The 18,171-nt window shown below is 42.2% G+C and overlaps 3 protein-coding genes across 4 annotated transcripts in view; all 3 read right to left on the bottom strand.

Moving 5' to 3' along the window:
* LOC121627468 (NLR family CARD domain-containing protein 3-like) overlaps positions 1-8,199 on the bottom strand; it is a 42,998-nt gene extending 34,799 nt beyond the window's left edge. Inside the window, exon 1 of one of the 2 annotated variants that reach the window (XM_041966396.1) lies at positions 8,102-8,184. In XM_041966396.1, the coding sequence (XP_041822330.1) occupies positions 8,102-8,148 (47 nt within the window). In that variant the 5' untranslated portion in view covers positions 8,149-8,184. Of the gene's footprint in view, positions 1-8,101 lie in introns of both variants that reach the window. The other variant, XM_041966397.1, reaches the window with a different exon arrangement.
* LOC121627473 (stonustoxin subunit alpha-like) lies at positions 302-3,121 on the bottom strand (the record flags this gene model as incomplete). The annotated part of the gene is made up of 4 exons (XM_041966400.1): positions 302-1,141; positions 1,310-1,356; positions 2,123-2,296; positions 2,970-3,121. Coding segments are annotated over 4 exons (909 nt in total), but the record flags the coding sequence as incomplete, so codon positions are not given.
* A 5,917-nt stretch (positions 8,200-14,116) lies between the features above and the next one.
* Positions 14,117-18,171, bottom strand: part of LOC121627261 (inactive dipeptidyl peptidase 10-like) — a 45,419-nt gene continuing 41,364 nt past the window's right edge. The window contains exons 24-27 of the mRNA XM_041966077.1: positions 17,846-17,904; positions 15,430-15,502; positions 15,129-15,202; positions 14,117-14,251 (exon numbers count right to left, since the gene is read on the bottom strand). Of these exons, the coding sequence (XP_041822011.1) occupies positions 14,117-14,251; positions 15,129-15,202; positions 15,430-15,502; positions 17,846-17,904 (341 nt within the window). The remainder of the gene's footprint in view (positions 14,252-15,128; positions 15,203-15,429; positions 15,503-17,845; positions 17,905-18,171) is intronic.

The following is an 18,171-nucleotide window of genomic DNA, read 5'->3' on the forward strand; positions in this document are numbered from 1 at the left end:
TTTTGGCATCCTGCTGGCAGAATTGGGCGACTTAATGTCACACAATAAAGGCTTGAGAAGAGAAAACTGAAAACTGAGGCCTCTGCAGGGCCTCAAGATGAGATAATCATGCATGAGGTGAGATTATCGTCAGGAATCATAACAGTGAAAATGTATCTTAAATAATGAATAATGAATTGACTGATTATTGGCTCTGATGTTCAGCATTCTTATGAGTTTTTATTAGTTAAACTGTCTTTTTAAGCCCTGAACAAACACATGGGTGGACCTCGAGTCCTGACCTGAGAAAAACAATAAACACTCACAGTAACATTCAGCTTTTATTGGAACAAGAGCCACAATTCAAAACAACACACAGCAGAGGGTAGAAATCTGCAGCATGTCCACAATTTAATGATCACAGCTTCCATCTTTAAAGGACTGGAAGTGGAAGAAGGTCACAATATAAATGAGGAATATTTTCAATCACTTTGAATCATTTTGTACAAAGTTCAATGATTCATTTATGATAATAAACTTAAAGATTTCTATGACTGATCCTGCACAGACTCAACTGATCTGTTCAGCAGTGAGAATGTTTCTCTAACTGGAGGAGTTTCTTCATCCTACAGAGAACACAGAGACACTGAGGAAGCAGACCAGGACCAGAGCCCAAAGCCAGGATAAAGAGGTTCAGTGAATGTGGTGTTGAAGGTGTGGAGGTGGATCAGTGTGTCAGAGGAGACTCTGTAGAAGGACAGAGTGCCAGCAGGATAGTCCACATACACTCCTACTCTGTCAGAGATGGAGGAGGAGATGATGGATGTTTCTCTGTTATTGTGACAGACAGAGTAACGACCACCATCAGAGCAGAACAGTCTCCAAGACTGATTATTCCCTCCAAACACACAGTCTTTACTGTATCCTTTCCTTCTGATTCTTCTGTAACTCACTGATACATCAACGTCTCCTCTCCACTCGACCTCCCAGTAACAGCGACCAGTCAGACCAGTTCCACACAGCAGCTGACGACACCTGTCAAACCTGTCTGGATGATCAGGATATGACTGATGCTCCTCCACATATGTCGCCTTCCTGTTGTTGTCAGACAGTTTGATGTTTCTGTTCACTGTGTTTGTGTCGATTGTGAGTTCACAGGAATCTGATGGAGAGAACAAGAAGAAAACAGCTGCAGTTATTGATCTATCATCTGTTCATTGATCCACAGTTTGATGATGACATCAGAGATGTGAATGAGTGATGTCACAGTTTGAAGATGGTTGAATGTGCGCTGCTTTGTTTTCATCAATCAAATGAAAAACACACTTACACTTTCTCAGACCTGGTCTCAACCATCGGACTCCAGCAGGCTCCACCCTGAAAGGAGGGGGGTCAGACCAGCACATCCTCTTTCAGCATTTCTCTCTCTCTCACACACACACACACACACACACACACACACACACACACAATATGTTCATCCGACCTGCTTCTACCTGCTGCACCTAAACCTCTTCACCTCCACCATCTGCTCACACACTGACACTGACCCACAGGATGTTGGTGTGTGTGAAGGAGGAGGACAACATCTGATGACACACACAAACGTCTTTCTGGACCATCCCGACTCCATGAAGAGTCCCTCTTCAGAAGCAGTCCTTGGTTCCAGACCTCTGCCATCAAACCCAGTGACAGACACTCCCAGACTGTTTCCCTCCAAAATCTCTCAAGTCTCAGAAAACCTCTTCCTGATATAAAGAGCATCATTTCATGTGTTGGGAAGTTTTGTGCACGTTCCTGTTACTGTGGTACGACGGACCAATCGCACAGCAAAGACTTGTTGGAACTTCTGAAAAACTTCTGAAAAATTTACATTTACCATCCAGAGATCTGTCCAAGCTGCATCAATTATTACCAACAGGTAATTATCATGTTGGTTGGTTGGTTCTCCTTGAGACCTCCAACACAAATATCTCCTTTCAACCAGTGTTTCTGTTCTGAGCAAAGGAAAATGACTTCCTACATGTGTGACTGTTCATATCAAACTCACATCCACCATCAACCAAAAAGACAGACAACATGATTCCAGCTCTTCCTCCTCTATCACACTGACTGTCTGTGGCTGCAGCAGGCCTCTTCATACCTGAGAGTCTTCAGGCTCCAGTGTGGATCCTCCAGTCCAGCAGACAGCAGCTTCACTCCTGAGTCTCCTGGATGATTGTAGCTCAGGTCCAGCTCTCTCAGATGAGAGGGGTTGGATCTCAGAGCTGAGTCCAGAGAAGCACAACCTTCCTCTGTGATCAGACAGCCTGACAGCCTGAAAACACACAGAACAACACAGATGGCAAATCATCTCAGGGTACTGCTGTGTCCGTCAAATCTTTGCTCTCAGAATGCAGAGATCTGATTGGCTGAGTCACGGGAGATGATTTACAACACATGCAACTGGTCTGTGAGTTTCCTGGGACACTAAACCAGGACCGTAAAGGATAGAAAAGATGTGCAGGTTAAAGTAGAAACTTTCAATTAAAATGTAATAATTCTCAACCATTTCTGAGTTGTAGGTCATTCAAACGACTTCACAGTCGACACTGTACTTCCTTGGGTCCTCAGCAACACACCCACCAAGTGTGAAGTCCATCAGATGAACATTTGTTGAGAAAATGGAAGGACAGACTGACAGACAGAGGTTCTTTGCTTTGAGGTCATTAATCATGACTGAATCAGGAATAAAGAGACATCCAGTAATCAAAGTCACATGATATCAAACATAAATGAGGATCTCCATCTCAGCCAGGGTTCATTCATATTTGATGCTGAACAGCAAATGAAGCTGAATTAATAAAATGTACATTGAAAAAAAACAGTCTGGATGGAAAAAATCTGCCAATCAACAGAACTGACATTAGAGAAGCTGTTTAATATTTATGGACTTCTGAGTTTAAAGAAATATGTCAACACTTTTACAACAAACAGTAACTTGATCTGACCTGAGAGTTTCCAGTTCACAGTGTGGACTCTGCAGTCCAGCAGACAGCAGCTTCACTCCTGAATCCTGCAGGTTGTTGTTACTCAGGTCCAGCTCTCTCAGACTGGAGGACTGGGAGCTGAGAACTGAGGACAGACCTTCACAGCTTCTCTCTGAGAGGTTACAGCCGCTCAGTCTGAAGAGGAAATAATGAACAAGAAGACAAAAAACATTTGTGTTAAAATGTTGAGTCTCTTCTCAGCACATGTTCAATTCTTTGCTGTTCGATCCAAAACATGTTGTAGATGTGACAATAAATCATGACTGAATCAGGAATAAACAGACATCCAGTAATCAACATCACATCATATAAAAATAAAAAATGGGAGCAAATAAGGCTCATTAATATTTTGAGTTTTTGTGAAATGATGTTCAGAAATAATTTCACAGCCTTCAGTTGTAAATCACCTTTTGTGTGCATGTAAAAAAATAGTCTGCACCTATCTGAATGTGTGAGATTGATTTGAAAAAATCTCACAAATAAAAGTTTGGCTGTCGAAATAATTTGTGTGTGTGTGAAAAAGTTTTGCACAGATATGATTTGAATATATTTCATATATTTTCAGCAGTGAAGTTTCAGAGTCTGAGAGACTGAAACACAAATTTCCCATCTGTGTGAGTGACACTGAAGTTACCAGCTAAATGTCAGATTAAGAAAAACAGTCAAGATGGAAAAAATCAAAAGAACTGACATTAGAGAAGCTGTTTCATATTTATGGACTTCTGACATTTAACAAAATTGTCAACGCTTTTACAACAAACAATAACTTGATCTGACCTGAGAGTTTCCAGTTCACAGTGTGGACTCTCCAGTCCAGCAGACAGCAGCTTCACTCCTGAATCCTGCAGGTTGTTGTTACTCAGGTCCAGCTCTCTCAGACTGGAGGACTGGGAGCTGAGAACTGAGGACAGACCTTCACAGCTTCTCTCTGAGAGGTTACAGCCGCTCAGTCTGAAGAGGAAATAATGAACAAGAGTGAAATTATTCTCCATTTGAGTCAATAACAGCACATTTAATTAATTCTGAAATCAATAAAGTTTCTTCACACTTACAGAGCTTTGTTGGAGGCTTTGATCACTGGCAGCAGCTTCAGAAGAGCCTCCTCTGAAGCAGAGAATTTCTTCACGTCAAACACATCCAGATCTTTTTCTGATGACAGTAAGATGAAGACCAGAGCTGACCACTGAGCAGGAGACAGTTCATCTGTGGAGAGTCTTCCTGAACTCAGGGACTGTTGGATCTGATTCACCAGAGAACGATCGTTCAGTTCATTCAGACAGTGGAACAGATTGATGCTTTTCTCTGGAGAGGGAGCCTCCTCGATCTTCTTCTTGATGTACTCGGCTGTTGCCTGATGGGTTTTTGAGCTGTTTCCTTTTTCTGTCAGCAGGCCTCGTAGGAGAGTCTGATTGGTCTGCAGTGAAAGACCCAGGAGGAATCGGAGAAACAAGTCCAGGTGTCCATTTGGACTCTGTAAGGCCTTGTCCACAGCTCTTTGGTAGAGATGTGTTGATTGAAGATCATCTCGGAATACTTTAGACCGCTGGGGGTTTTTTTGTTCCTCTGACAGCAGATTGACTCCAGAGATGATGAAGGTCTGATGGACATGAAGAGCAGCCAGAAACTCCTGAACACTAAGATGGACGAAGCAGAAAACCTTGTCCTGGTACAGTCCTCTCTCCTCTTTAAAGATCTGTGTGAACACTCCTGAGTACACTGAGGCTGCTCTGATATCGATGCCACACTCTGTCAGGTCTGATTCATAGAAGATCAGGTTTCCTTTCTGCAGCTGCTCAAAAGACAGTTTTCCCAGAGACTCAATCATCTTCCTGCTCTCTGGAGTCCACTGTGGATCTGACTCAGCTCCTCCATCATACTTGACATTCTTCAGTTTACACTGAACCACCAGGAAGTGGATGTACATCTGAGTCAGGGTCTTGGGCAGCTCTCCTCCCTCTCTGGTCTTCATCACATCCTCCAGGACTGTGGCAGTGATCCAGCAGAAGACCGGGATGTGGCACATGATGTGGAGGCTTCGTGATGTCTTGATGTGGGAGATGATTCTGTTGGCCTGCTTCTGATCTCTGAATCTCTTCCTGAAGTACTCCTCCTTCTGTGGGCCAGTGAACCCTCTGACCTCTGTCACCATGTCAACACACTCAGGAGGGATCTGATTGGCTGCTGCAGGTCGTGTGGTTATCCAGAGGCGAGCAGAGGGAAGCAGTTTCCTCCTGATGAGGTTTGTCAGCAGCACATCCATCGAGGTGGACTCTGTAACATCAGTCAGGATCTCATTGTTGCTGAAGTCCAGAGGAAGTCGACACTCATCCAGACCATCAAAGATGAACACAACCTGGAACTCCTCAAACCTGCAGATTCCTGCTTCTTTGGTTTCAGGAAAGAATTGATGAACAAGTTCCACTAAACTAAACCTTTTCTCTTTCAGCACGTTCAGCTCTCTGAATGTGAACGGAAACATGAAGTGTATGTCCTGGTTGGCTTTGTCTTCAGCCCAGTCCAGACTGAGTTTCTGTGTTAAGATTGTTTTCCCAATGCCAGCCACGCCCTTCGTCATCACTGTTCTGATTGGTTCATCTCTTCCAGGTGAGGGTTTGAAGATGTCTTCATGTCTGATTGTTGTTTCTGGTCTGTCTGGTTTCCTGGATGCTGTTTCAATCTGTCTGACCTCATGTTCATCATTGACCTCTCCAGTCCCCCCCTCTGTGATGAAGAGCTCTGTGTAGATCTGATTCAGAAGGGTCCGGTTTCCTGCTTTAGCAATCCCCTCAAACACACACTGGAACTTCTCCTTCAGGTTGGATTTAAGTTGATGCTGACAAACTGCAGCAAGATGTTCTGAATGAAGACACAATAAATAAGATCATTCAGTGATTCATGAAGAACACGACAATTTAATGACCCTAAAAATACAAACATATGTTCTTCCATCTCTTGAGACATCAGTGAACGTCCCATTTATCCAGCGGGTTCAATCTTTACAGAAATCCTCTTACTGCTCTGCAGACGGTCAGCCAGATCCTCCTCCTTCATCCTCCTCAGGAAGTGCTGTGTGATCTTCAGAAATGCCACTTTGCTGCTCCTCCTCCGCTCTTCATCCTCATCGTCCAACACCTCCTCATCCTCCCTCTGACTCTCTAAGCATTCTGGGTAATCTGAACTCAGAACCTTCTGGATCTTCTTCAGCTCGTTCTTCACAAAAGTGACAATGTTCTCCTCCAGCAGCTGGAACAGAATATTATATGAATCACACAAACTGAAATCATGGAACCAAACATCAGATCCGTGTTGAACAGACTGACAGTCCACTGGTCTAAAAAGTGCAGCATGGACATTATTGTGAACAGAAGAGATGTAAAAGTAGCTGTTGTACATGTACAGACCATAAATATGGAGTCCAGGTGAGTCTGATGCTGCTGGGCAGACTGACCACTGGGAACCTCTGAGCTCTCCTGGTCCACTCTGTGGAGGAATCATGAAGAATTAGCTCACGCTTGTGTAAATGCCCGACAACTGACAGAGTACAGCCATAGCTCAGTACAGGCAGTTGGTTCGGTTCATTCTGATCATCCATCCATTATCTATACACCGCTGAATCCTTTGCAGGGTCACGGGGGGGCTGGAGCCTATCCCAGCCGTCTCTCAGGCGAAGGCAGGGGACACCCTGGGCAGGTCGCCAGCCTACCACAGGGCTACACATATAGACAGACAACCATGCACACCGCCCATTCACACCTACGGACAATTTAGAATTATCAATTAACCTCAGCATGTTTTTGGACTGTCGGAGGAAGCCGGAGAACCCGGTGAAAACCCACGCTGCACAGGGAGAACATGCAAACTCCACACAGAAAGATCCCAGGCGGGATCGAACTGGGGATCTTCCAGCTCAGGGGTCGGCAACCTTTACCACTCAAAGAGCCATTTGGACCCGTTTTCCACAGTAAAGAAAACACTGGGAGCCACAAACCCTTTTGACATGTCAAATAAAATAACGCTGCAGATAACGTTTTTTTTTTCCTTGATACTATGTACAAACAAACTATAATGTGTTGCGTTTATGAAATCAATGAACAATTGCAGAGAAAACAAAACGACATTTCTGCGTGCGACAAAAACATTTTCAAGTCCGACAAAAAGACGTTGGGTTGAAGGTTCTTTCAAGTAAAATTCTCAATGTCTATTTCAGTCCTTCTTGTATTTATGAAAAAAACACCGAACTTAAATTCTCCACCGGTAAAAATGCGTCCACTCTCTGCGTGCCATTATCCTTTTACTGGCGCGTGCAGTCAGCTGTCAGCCTGAATAATAAAAGGATTATTTCACTGAACAATGAAAAAATATGAATATATGCTAAATAATAGGCAATTAAAATATTAATCAAACGTGGTTAATGTGATTTCTGCTCCTGACCCTCAGCGCACTGACGGGCTGTGCGCCGACACCTGCATCTTTACGCAGGATCGTAAGCTGTCATCTGTGAGCGCGAGCGATTTCTTTCAAAATGAACGAACTAAAATCAAATATATTTTAAATAAATTCTCATTAATTTTTTTCAGGAGCCACATCAGAGGGATGAAAGAGCCACATGCGGCTCCACCGAGCCACCGTGCAGCCCCCCATTCTGATCAATTGTGGCATTTTATTTAATTGAAAAAGTGTAGCTAAATATAAATAAAAAAAGACATGCTCTCGGACTGTGTAATAATGAGATGTCATCAGCTATAATTAATAATAAATATTTCAACCTCTCACATTTCATTTCCATTGACTAGCTATATCATAACAGCATCCTGAACAGCTACAGCTCCATTTCTATAGTATAAACCTGTAACAACTTTTACTGCCACCCTGTGGTGAAAACAGGGAATAACAGGGCTACATTGACAACATGATCTGCTCTTTTAACCAGCAGGTTACACCACAAACTAAACAATCACAGAGCAGATTTTCCTGTTCTTGACAAATATCAAACTAAAGTGTCGGGTCCATCAGCACCGACACTGTTGGTCTGTTTCCTAACGTCTAGACTACACTCACCACAAATATCCTGACTGTTATTGAGAACAACTTACTGTCTGTCAGAGAAATGTTGTTGTTTAAAATTAATGGGGCGATCCATTGACCGGTCACTCCTGAAGGACACACAGCTGGGTTCAGGTCCAGGTCCAGGTCCAGCAGAGGCTGGTCTCCCAGAGATCCTGTTCGACAGAGAGGAAGACCACCAGGGATGGAAATTCACTGTTCAGACTCAGAAGCTGCTGGAGAAACTAGCAGCTATCAACATGAAAAGGATCAACACACCAAAGTTCAATAAAACATGAAGCTCAATGATTTTATTCAATGACAACATTTCAGGACGTACTGACCGATTTTAAGATCTGAGATCAACTTACTGTCCGTCAGATGAATGATGTTTGAAATGAACGAGGCGATCCATGATGTGTCACTCCTCTGCACACACAGCTGGGTTCTGGTTCAGTTTCAAGTTCAGATCCAGGTCCAGCACAGTCTGGTGTGTCCTGATGCTCCGGGCTTCAACTTAACACACACAGAGCTTTGAGTGTGAATAATGATGCTGGAGTGATTTGAGTGCTCTGACATGAAGAAGAGTCCTGGACACTTAGAGATCCTCATCTCACCTCTGAGCTTTGGTCTGGCCGTCATGTCCCCCACACAGACTGGTTTCAGAGGGACGGACTCCCTCCTCTCTGTCCTCACATGGATTCATGCTGCTCAACTCACATCAGCTCACACACACTTTGATCTGGAGAGGAAACACAAATCATTCATCTGCACATCAGCTGAAATCATCCTTTACATCATTTCTCCTGTCAAAACATCAGCTGCTCCTCCAGTGATTGGCTGTTATCTTCTGCTTCATATCAGTGTCAGCTGAATGCAGTCACACAGCAGTGTGAGGCACAGCTGCTGTTCTATCAGTCCACTAGATGGCGCCATGAAGCTGCAGTCAGGTGAAGAGCAGCCAGCACACACACCTGATGCATGGAGGACCATTGACATCCACTGACACACACTGACTGAATTTGACAGGAAGCTTCAGTTTATTTAATATTCAGTAAATTCACCATCACTGAAAGTTTCTTTGTGCCTGACTGATCTCTGATATTAACAAAGTCGTCTGAGTGCACACGAGCCAAAAGTGACCAACTGTGACAAAGTGATTCTGATGGACCTTCAGCTCTGCATGTTCTGCATGTTCTGCATGTTGCAAATTGTTCTCTACATTTTACTGCATTAATAGATTTTACATGAAATGATTCTGTGATGTTGCTCTTCTTATGCACAGAACCACCATCACCTTTGCACTGCCCTCATTCCCACTGTCTCAGGTTTTGCACTATAACTTGCATATTATTCATATTATGAATGCGTACATATGTGACTGTATCTTTCTTGTAAATATAATTTATTTGCTTTGTTTATATGTTTTATTCTAATCTAAAATATTTGAATCTGTCCATGTTCTGTGTGTTCAGTGTGGAGGAGCTCCACCTGCATTTCATTGTCCTTTGTTATAATGACAATAAAGATGAAACTTGAACCTTGATAAGGAGCCCAAAGTCCACACAGATAAAAAATGAACGTTCAGACAAACTAATGTGGCAGCAATAAAAATCATATTTCATCTCTGAGAACAAAGTTCATCAGGACGGCTCCTGTCACAGTTACATGATCATGTTATTGTATCACTGATGTGTAACTAGTACTTCATGGTTGTAGTTGGTCGAGGTGGAGCCACTGTTCACTGTTTTAGACTTTCAGGCAGTTTAATCAGCTGATCTGTTGTTTTTTATTTCAAATCTGAACATGAAAAGTAAAAAATGTTCTGAAATAAAAAGGTGAATATAGACACAGCAGAAATATAAAGACATCATCAGAGTACAAGTACTTCCAGGTAGTACTTATTTACACGACTCCAGTGAATTTGTTACTTTCCACCACTGGAACTGACTCAAGCTGAGAGACCCTTTCAAAATAAAAGGCTGACTCAATCAAGTCCTTTCAGAAAATATGAAAAGATTGATCTTTGCTTTGATTATTGATCAAATTCAAGTACAAACGGACAAAAAGCTCCTTCACTCGCTCCTGTTGGAGGAGAGTTAAGAGCTCTTAGTGATGGAGTTTCATATTTCATTCAAAAATCAAACATTTGAGCTCCTCACACCCTCTGAATGCTCCTTCCTGCTGTCTCCTCAACAACTATTCAGGATCAACTCGCTCTGCTTCTTCTCTTATTCCAGCGTTCACGCTCACAAACATCGACACGACACGGCGGCTGCTGTTTCGCCTGTTTCTGGCGAAGCTAAGCTAATGACAGCTAACGGGTCAAACATTTCAAAGTTGTTTCATTACCTTCAGCTGGAGGTTGAGATGGAGAAACCGATCTGTTCCACATCGTCCAGAGAGAATGAAAGTAAACTCCAAACAGCCAGAGAGGCGAGTGAGAGTTAAACATTAACTGATCAAGTTGTTCAAGTTTAATTGAAGCAAATAAAGATTAAATATCAGGTCGACTGCATGAATATGAGCCTCTTATCAGTGTTTTGTGTAGATTTCTATCTGTTGCCTCCATTATGAACTACAGCTCTGATCAGAATACGCTCCTGAACGTCAGGGAATTAATGCCAGCTGCGTGTCTGCACACCCCCTGAAGGGAACTGGAAAGGCTACCCAGCACTACAGGGGTCGGCGAGCCAGTGCCCTCCACCAATGGAGGAAGAAAGTACCACCTCACACCTGTCCCAGCCATCTGCAGGACAAACGTGCGCTCTCTCTGCAAGGAAACGCTCAAGTTACAGACCAATAGAGACTCTCAAAGGAATCAGTGTTGAGGAAAATGAAAACATGCATACCGCTCCCTCCCCAGTGCTCCTCCTGGACACTCAGATCACTGCATCATACAGATGACATGAGACAGCAGCTGAAGAGGGCTGAAGCATCCAGGACCGGAGCTGGATCCAAACACCAAAGACCCCGCAGCCCTCTGGAACACACTCCGGACTCACGAACCACAATAAGAACGGCCCTGCTGTCAGCCTGTCCTCCAGACCGGCTCATGAACTCAACACCTTTCACACCAGGTGTGAGAGAAACCCTGATGGCCCGCTGTCCCTCCCCTGAGTGGGTTCATACAAATATTATATATTAAATATATTGTTCATTATATCCTCGTGAGTTCAAATCTATTGATGTCGTGCTGACTCATCACTGTGAACACTCTGAGAAAGCCAAGGTGAAGCTTGTTGATGGAGGATTTCTCTTCTGCTACAGTCAAAAATGAACAAAGACTTTTCCTTCTTTCTAGATTCTTTGTGCAGAACCACCAGAGACCGCCTCGCTCTGCAGCTCAGGTCTGAACTCATTGTTTCTGAAGCAGCTGCTGGACTTTTTCCTCCCGCCCTCAGTGGATGAGGCCTTCATGTCGCCTCTGGAATCGCTTTGATGTCATTAAGGCTGAATTGAAGCAGAATCCAGGCAGTGTGGACAGGGGATTTATAAAGGTGGTGAAGGACACAGAGAAAGATAAATGTGTTTTCCTCCTTTCATGACACTTCACTTTCTCTTAAAATTATAAAATAAAAAAATAAGTAAAAATAATATTCTTTCATAATATCACACTGTGAAAGGAGCCAGTCGGCACAGTGAGTACTTTTATTTTTGATCCTGATAATACTTGCGTACTTTTGGAACATTTCAGGATGTTTCCATGTACTGGATTAGAACGTGGTATGTCTGCTTTTATTCACGGATCAGAGTACTTCTTCCAAAAAGTCAAGACACAAAGTAAAAACCACGTTCCACAAAACGTCTAAAATAAGACTCAAAACTGGCTCATTCGTTGTTCTTTAATATTAAAACAGCCAAAAAAATACATTAAGCTTGTCTGTATTCACCCCTCACCCACAGTGTTTGCCCTAAGAAGAAAACAAAATCAAACTGAAGTCACAGTACAAACCCCAACAGAAACAACAACCATTGTTGCAGTTCACACACTCGACTCAATGTGGCGTCGAACAGAACAAAGCACAGACGGTGGGACGGGTCAGCAGGCTGGTTTTCAGGACCATTAAGCAAAAACAGACTTTAAAGATGTTGCATCACCAGCAGTCGTCTTCCTTCTCATGTTTTTACTCTCATGTATTGGAAATTAAATTCCAGACTCTGAGCACATGTCGGCTCCTCTTGTCTCAGAGCTGAAACAGCAGCAAGGACATTCATGACTATAATTAATGGAGCAGCTGACAGTCATTGTCGGAATCACTCTCATACCTGTAATCACAGTGATGAACACGCTCAAGCCGTGTTGCCATGACACTTGATGATTCCTGTTATTGCAGTGCTTTGTGGGAGTATTTCCACTGTCCTGTGCTGCAAAAGAAAATATTCAACTCGTCCTCATACCTAAACGACAGAGTTGGTCTTTTGCCAATGACTCTCAAAACAACAAGGGTACCACGCGACAGGCGCACATACTCTTAGAACCAGAGTTACATCCAGTAACTATTTAACATTGAGAAACAGTCGGAGTTTTAAACACCTGGTTAACATGGTGAAACAGTCCCAGTTTGGTTCGATTTAGGCACCAAAACTACTTGGTTAGGTTGAGGAAAAGATCACGGTTTGGATGAAAATAAGTACGTTTGTTATGCAGCTTAAGTTACTTAAGTTAACATGACACAAGTTCAATACGTTACGCAAGTTAGACTTCTAGTTAACAAGTGGGAGAAAGTCCTGCGTTCGTCACAGATTTTTGTTAATATCTGCTTATTCTGAATTTAATGCAGCAACGTTTTTCAAATAAGTTGGGACAGGAGCTACAAAGAACTTATTACGGCCACTAGAGGTCGCCAACAAACAATACACGCAAATATAGTCGGTAAATAACCTGCTTGCACAGACGACCTGTGTGGCTGTTTTTTTTTGGGATGGTCAGAAAATATTTAAAGCACAAACCCAGCTGCAAAGTGAAGAACAGTTGCACTTGAAATAATTTAGTCAGAACTGACTGATTTTAAGAAATAAATGAGCAAAAAGTTACGTTTTGTCATGTCAGCATTTAAAGGAGCATTAAGTGGCTTAAAACCATTTCTGCAACCAGTGCAAAATATAAACATTTGAAAAAAAAAACAAATAGAAGCTTGAAATCACATTTGCATCCATTACAACAGATATTACAGCAAATCATCATGAACCGAAGCTGCTGCAGATTTGTTTTATACCACAACACAGAGACTAAGAGCAGAAAGTTCTTCTACAATCTCTTTAAGCTACTGCAGACAGACAGTGAACTGTGTGCTACAGGACAACCACAAAAAAAACCACTTATTGCCTCTTTTAGCCCTCCTTTTCTACTCAGTTGATTAAAAAAGTTGGTGTGAAAAGATAAATATCTACTTTTTGAAATGAATAAAGCTCAGTGGAAACACTGATGCTGACGAGGAGACAGAGTGTGATTTAAAAACAGATGCTGTGACGTAAAGTACTGAACATCTGTTCCTGTTTGCATCAAAACAGAAACTGTTTCACACATAATCAATATAATTCTAAATAATCTGTTGGCTTTTTATTTATAAAAAGTTTGACTGATCATAAGGATGTATTTGTCCAAACTTAACTTGGATTTTTGCTTATTTAGTCACAAATATTTCATGTCTCAGGGGCTTTAATCTGAAAATAACAGTCAAGGGATGTAATAGTCCAAGTATGTGTCCACACAAAGCGTGTGCTTCTGTTTCTGGTGAATTTGAGCTAATTTCACACAATTCTGTGGACACTGTGTCGACAGAAGCCTGTCATGGTTGCCAAACAGGCTGACAGGTTATCCCTCCAAACTTCACCCACATTTTGTCTAATTTAAAAGTCTTGCCATCACACACAAAAAAGCATTTTGTCTGATCTACAGAAACTTGATACTTGACATCAGAGCTGATCGCTACTGAGGCGACGATTCTGAAACTATATCTGATATGTTGAGAAGAAGCTTGTTTTGTCCGTCAAACGTTGTGCTACAGGTATAAAACACACACACAGTCAGAAACATCGTCCAGTGACGACCACGCTCCGCCTCACTCGTCGTCCTGTCGCTGTTGGTCGAGTAATGACGACGCGTCGAGCAGACATCCTCTAAAATAACCAACGAGGGAGTGAGTCAGCTGAATCTGGCTGCGTCTGGACAGGAAGTGTCCCTCGTCTGGGTAGATCTGTCCCGAAAAACACAGCCGACGCAGGCGTGAAGAAGAAAAACACACAGGGTCAAGCAAAACTCAGCAGCTTGCAATATGAAATCAGAATTATTAACGTATTGAGCTTGACAGTTTGTTTTGACATTGTCTCCACTCAACGTCCACTTGCTTTTTATGGCGCTTGTCATGTGCAGAAGTGGAGATTTTGCTTGTTGAATTCTTGTATTTGTTTCCATTTCTTTGTTCCCGTCAGAGCAAAGTCTCTAAATGTCATCTTTCCTCTGACAAGACACATCACTTTCACTTTTAGTTTGATGAGCAGGTGTTTTTGACTTTATTCAGTGGTGAAATCAGGTTTTATGAGTCCAAGGACAGTAAAATTGATCTGAGATCAGAGAGGAATGTCAGTCTTCAGCTACAGTGAAAAACCATAAAAATCAGGTGAATAGAGACACAGCAAAAACAGCAGTATGGTATTTGATATACTACTTAACTATTTTTACTCAAACATTTTTAACTGGATGCTCAGCAGCTGTGCAAACATAAACATTAATTCTGAATTTCTGTGCTAGATGAACACATTTTAAATATATTTAGCATCTATAATGCTTTCTGTACCATTTAAAACTCTTAAACCTTCCTGACTAAGAGAATTTTTTGCCATTGTCTTAAAAATTGGAACAGGTTTTGTGAAGGTCTTGCAAAACACTACAGTACAGATACTGTGACAGGACCACATTTTACCAGAATATGTATGATAAAGGATGATCGTGCTACAGCCATTAATGACACATCTTACCAGTATGTCCTTGTGAAACCTGTTTATTTTGTCTCCAGATGAAGCTGAAGGTGTTTTTGAAGAGTTAAACATGTTCTTTGAGAGCATATTATTTACCTGCATAGTGTAGTTGGCTCCGATCTTTATTAAGTGTTTTATGAGCTCTGCCGAGTGCTGAAAGTGAACGTTCGCTGTGGAGAAAAACAAGACAGAGTTGACGGGGTTAATTCCGCTGCCGGAGATAAAAGCTCCGGCTCTCGTCGAGGTCACGTTTTAATGCTCCGCATCAGGGGCGACCGGCTGAAAAGACTCACGCCTACCTTTCATAACACACATTACAGGCTGCTGTGAAAATGACATCTTATGTGTTGGTTTGCAATGAAAGCTGTCAAATGAGGAGAGCAGAGAATGTCTGTACCATCAGCAGTGCCGTGAGCCAGAAACAGAGTTCCTCCCTGCAGACCTTTCATGTTGGGCAGGACTTTCGATGCCTGGACACACAGAAAAAGACAAATTCTTCATCAATACATTGTGATGCATAACTCAATCATAAGATTTGTGTGTAAAATCTCAAAGAAATACTTTGACTTTCTCTGTCTTGCCGAGAGTTAGACGAGAAGATTGAAACACGTGATACATATGAGGCTACAGCCAGGAGCCAGTTAGCTTAGCATTAAGACTGGAAACAGGGGGAAACGGCTAGCCTGGCTCAGAAGTAACAAAATCCATCTACTAGCACAGGCATGTCAACTCATTCCATAAAGGGCCGTGTGAAACCAGGTTTTCGTTCCAACCAAGGAGGAGCACACCTGGCTGGAATTAATTAATCAGCTGATCTCAGTCTTCAGCTGATAACTAAGTGATCCCTTGATGTTGATTGGTTGGCCTGGTGTGCTCCTCTTTGGTTGGAACAAAAACCTGCAGCCACACGGCCCTTTATGGAATGAGTTTGACATGTCTGTACTAGCACATCTAAATGTGTGAAAAGTTGTGGTTTTAGAGCGATATTTATGTGCTTCTTGGCTAAGATGTGCTAAGCTAACCAAAAAGCTTCTCAAAGCTAGAGTTGAATCATTAGTTTAAAGGGAAATACAGAGGAAAGAGGTTATTTTCCAGTATTTTTCCAGTACAGTATTTCATTGGTTTAATCTAATTCTCAGCGAGAAAGCAAACAACTGCACATTTTCTGAAAATGTCAAACTATTCTTTGAATCTGAAAAGCAACTACCAGTGGAGTAAAGTATAGCATAGCTTAGCGTAAGCGCTGTAAAGTGTCATGTTGCTAAATTCAGTTCTCAGTAGAACGATTCGAGAACAGTAAATACACAGAATGAATACAGAATGCACAGGATACACAGAAACCTGAGTTTTGAATACATTTGTTTTAGTGACCTAAAATAAATATCTTCAAGCTCGCATAAAGGTGAGTATCATGTGTTTCAGGGGAGTGTGTCGTCACATTACACATCTCGATCCCATCGCTCAGTTTTTGCCCCTCGGGGGTCGAAACAGGAAGATGTCCGGCCTGTCAGTCACCGCACATCAACAGCTGGACATTTCCTAACCCGTCTCTTTCCCTGCTTTGTCTTTTCGTCTCGGAGGACGTGACGGGCGACGACGTCTGGCTGATTATTGTCTGATATCTTCGAGCCACATTTTCCCTCCGTGAATGTCGTTTAAAGCGGACCACCCCCCCGCTGCGAGAGCCACAAAAATAGCGTCCTCTGGCCCACTTATGGGCAACCCACTTAGGAGGGAAAACACACTTTGACTTCAACCTTGGCTTAGAGGACGGTTGTGTAATTCCTTTTTCAGCCATGTTTGTGCTTCTTCCTCTCCGCTGCTGCGAAGGACAAAGATTTGGAGCGTTGCCTGAAACGCTCGTGGTCACATTTTCTTTTTTATTTCAAACAGACGCGGGTTGTTCTGTTTGCTCATTGAACCGAAGCAGAGCTTTACAAAGCTGTGTGATCCCCACCTTCACCAAAAAAAAAAACAAAACAGAGATTCTGTGGAAGGAAAAGTTGTTGAAATGCTGTTTGGATAAATAAGCATTTTCAGATTAAACTCTATTAAAGTCAGTGGATGAAAAATTGACTTTAGAAGCACAGCAGAGTGATGCTTCCCTCCAAAAGGTCACCAGATAAACCTGGCTATGAATGTAACTAAGTACTTTTACTCAAGTATTGTACTGAAGTACAAATCTGACATACTTTATACCCCACAACAGTTCAGAGGCAAATATTGTACTTTCTACTTTTTGCTTGACAGCTTAAGTTACTAGTTACTTCTCAGATTACAAGTCCTCCTCTCCTTCCTGTTCAATGAAAACCATGTATCTTCAATTTTGTTATCTTAACTTTGGGATAAACTGAATGGAGAAACACCCACCAGGAGTACAAAAATCTAAAAATACTCCATTGCAAATAAAAGAGTTGCTACTTAAGTAAAAATAAAAAAGTATTATCAGTAAAAATGTACTCTTTCATGCAAGAGCGTTTTAATGTCGTAGTTCATCAATATGGAGCCAATTTTAGATTTTTTGTACATATTATAGTAAATTGTCAAATAAGTGTAATGGAGTGGAATCATAAAGAAACACTGAAAGAAAAAACACAAAGTACAAGTATGGAAAAAATGTGCTTAAGTGCAGCTGTTATCATATGATCTGTCCCACTGTATCAGACACATTGTGTGTTCTTGAGTTCTGTCAGTTTGAGTGTTTTATTGCTGCCGTATCAACCTTTTTGTTTTAGTTTTATGCATCTGGCTGCTGGAAAAGATGCGATTAGAGACTTGAAAATGAATAAAAGCTACTGATGGAAGCAGCTCACTTGGTATTTGCTCTCCTCAGTTGAAGGTGAGCCGAGGAATCTCTCCGAGAACGCAGAAGCTGGAAGAAGCAGAAAGAAAAGAGGCTGTTTTGAGATCCCTGACAGACATGAGAAACCCTGCACTGTGTGTTTCATCCTTCCTCTGCTGCTCACTCCATTCAGTCTATTAAACTATAATCACATGCGGCTGTACAGTGGCGCTAAAACTCTGCAGACGTTCCCGGAAATGAAGCTTTTCATCCTAAACTCCAATAAGTCCGAACTCCCGAAAGCAGAACCTGAGGATAATTAAAGTCACATCACCCAGACGACACACCATGTAGGAT

Source organism: Chelmon rostratus, chromosome 24 (genome assembly GCF_017976325.1).
Source record: "Chelmon rostratus isolate fCheRos1 chromosome 24, fCheRos1.pri, whole genome shotgun sequence".
NCBI lineage: Eukaryota > Metazoa > Chordata > Actinopteri > Chaetodontiformes > Chaetodontidae > Chelmon > Chelmon rostratus.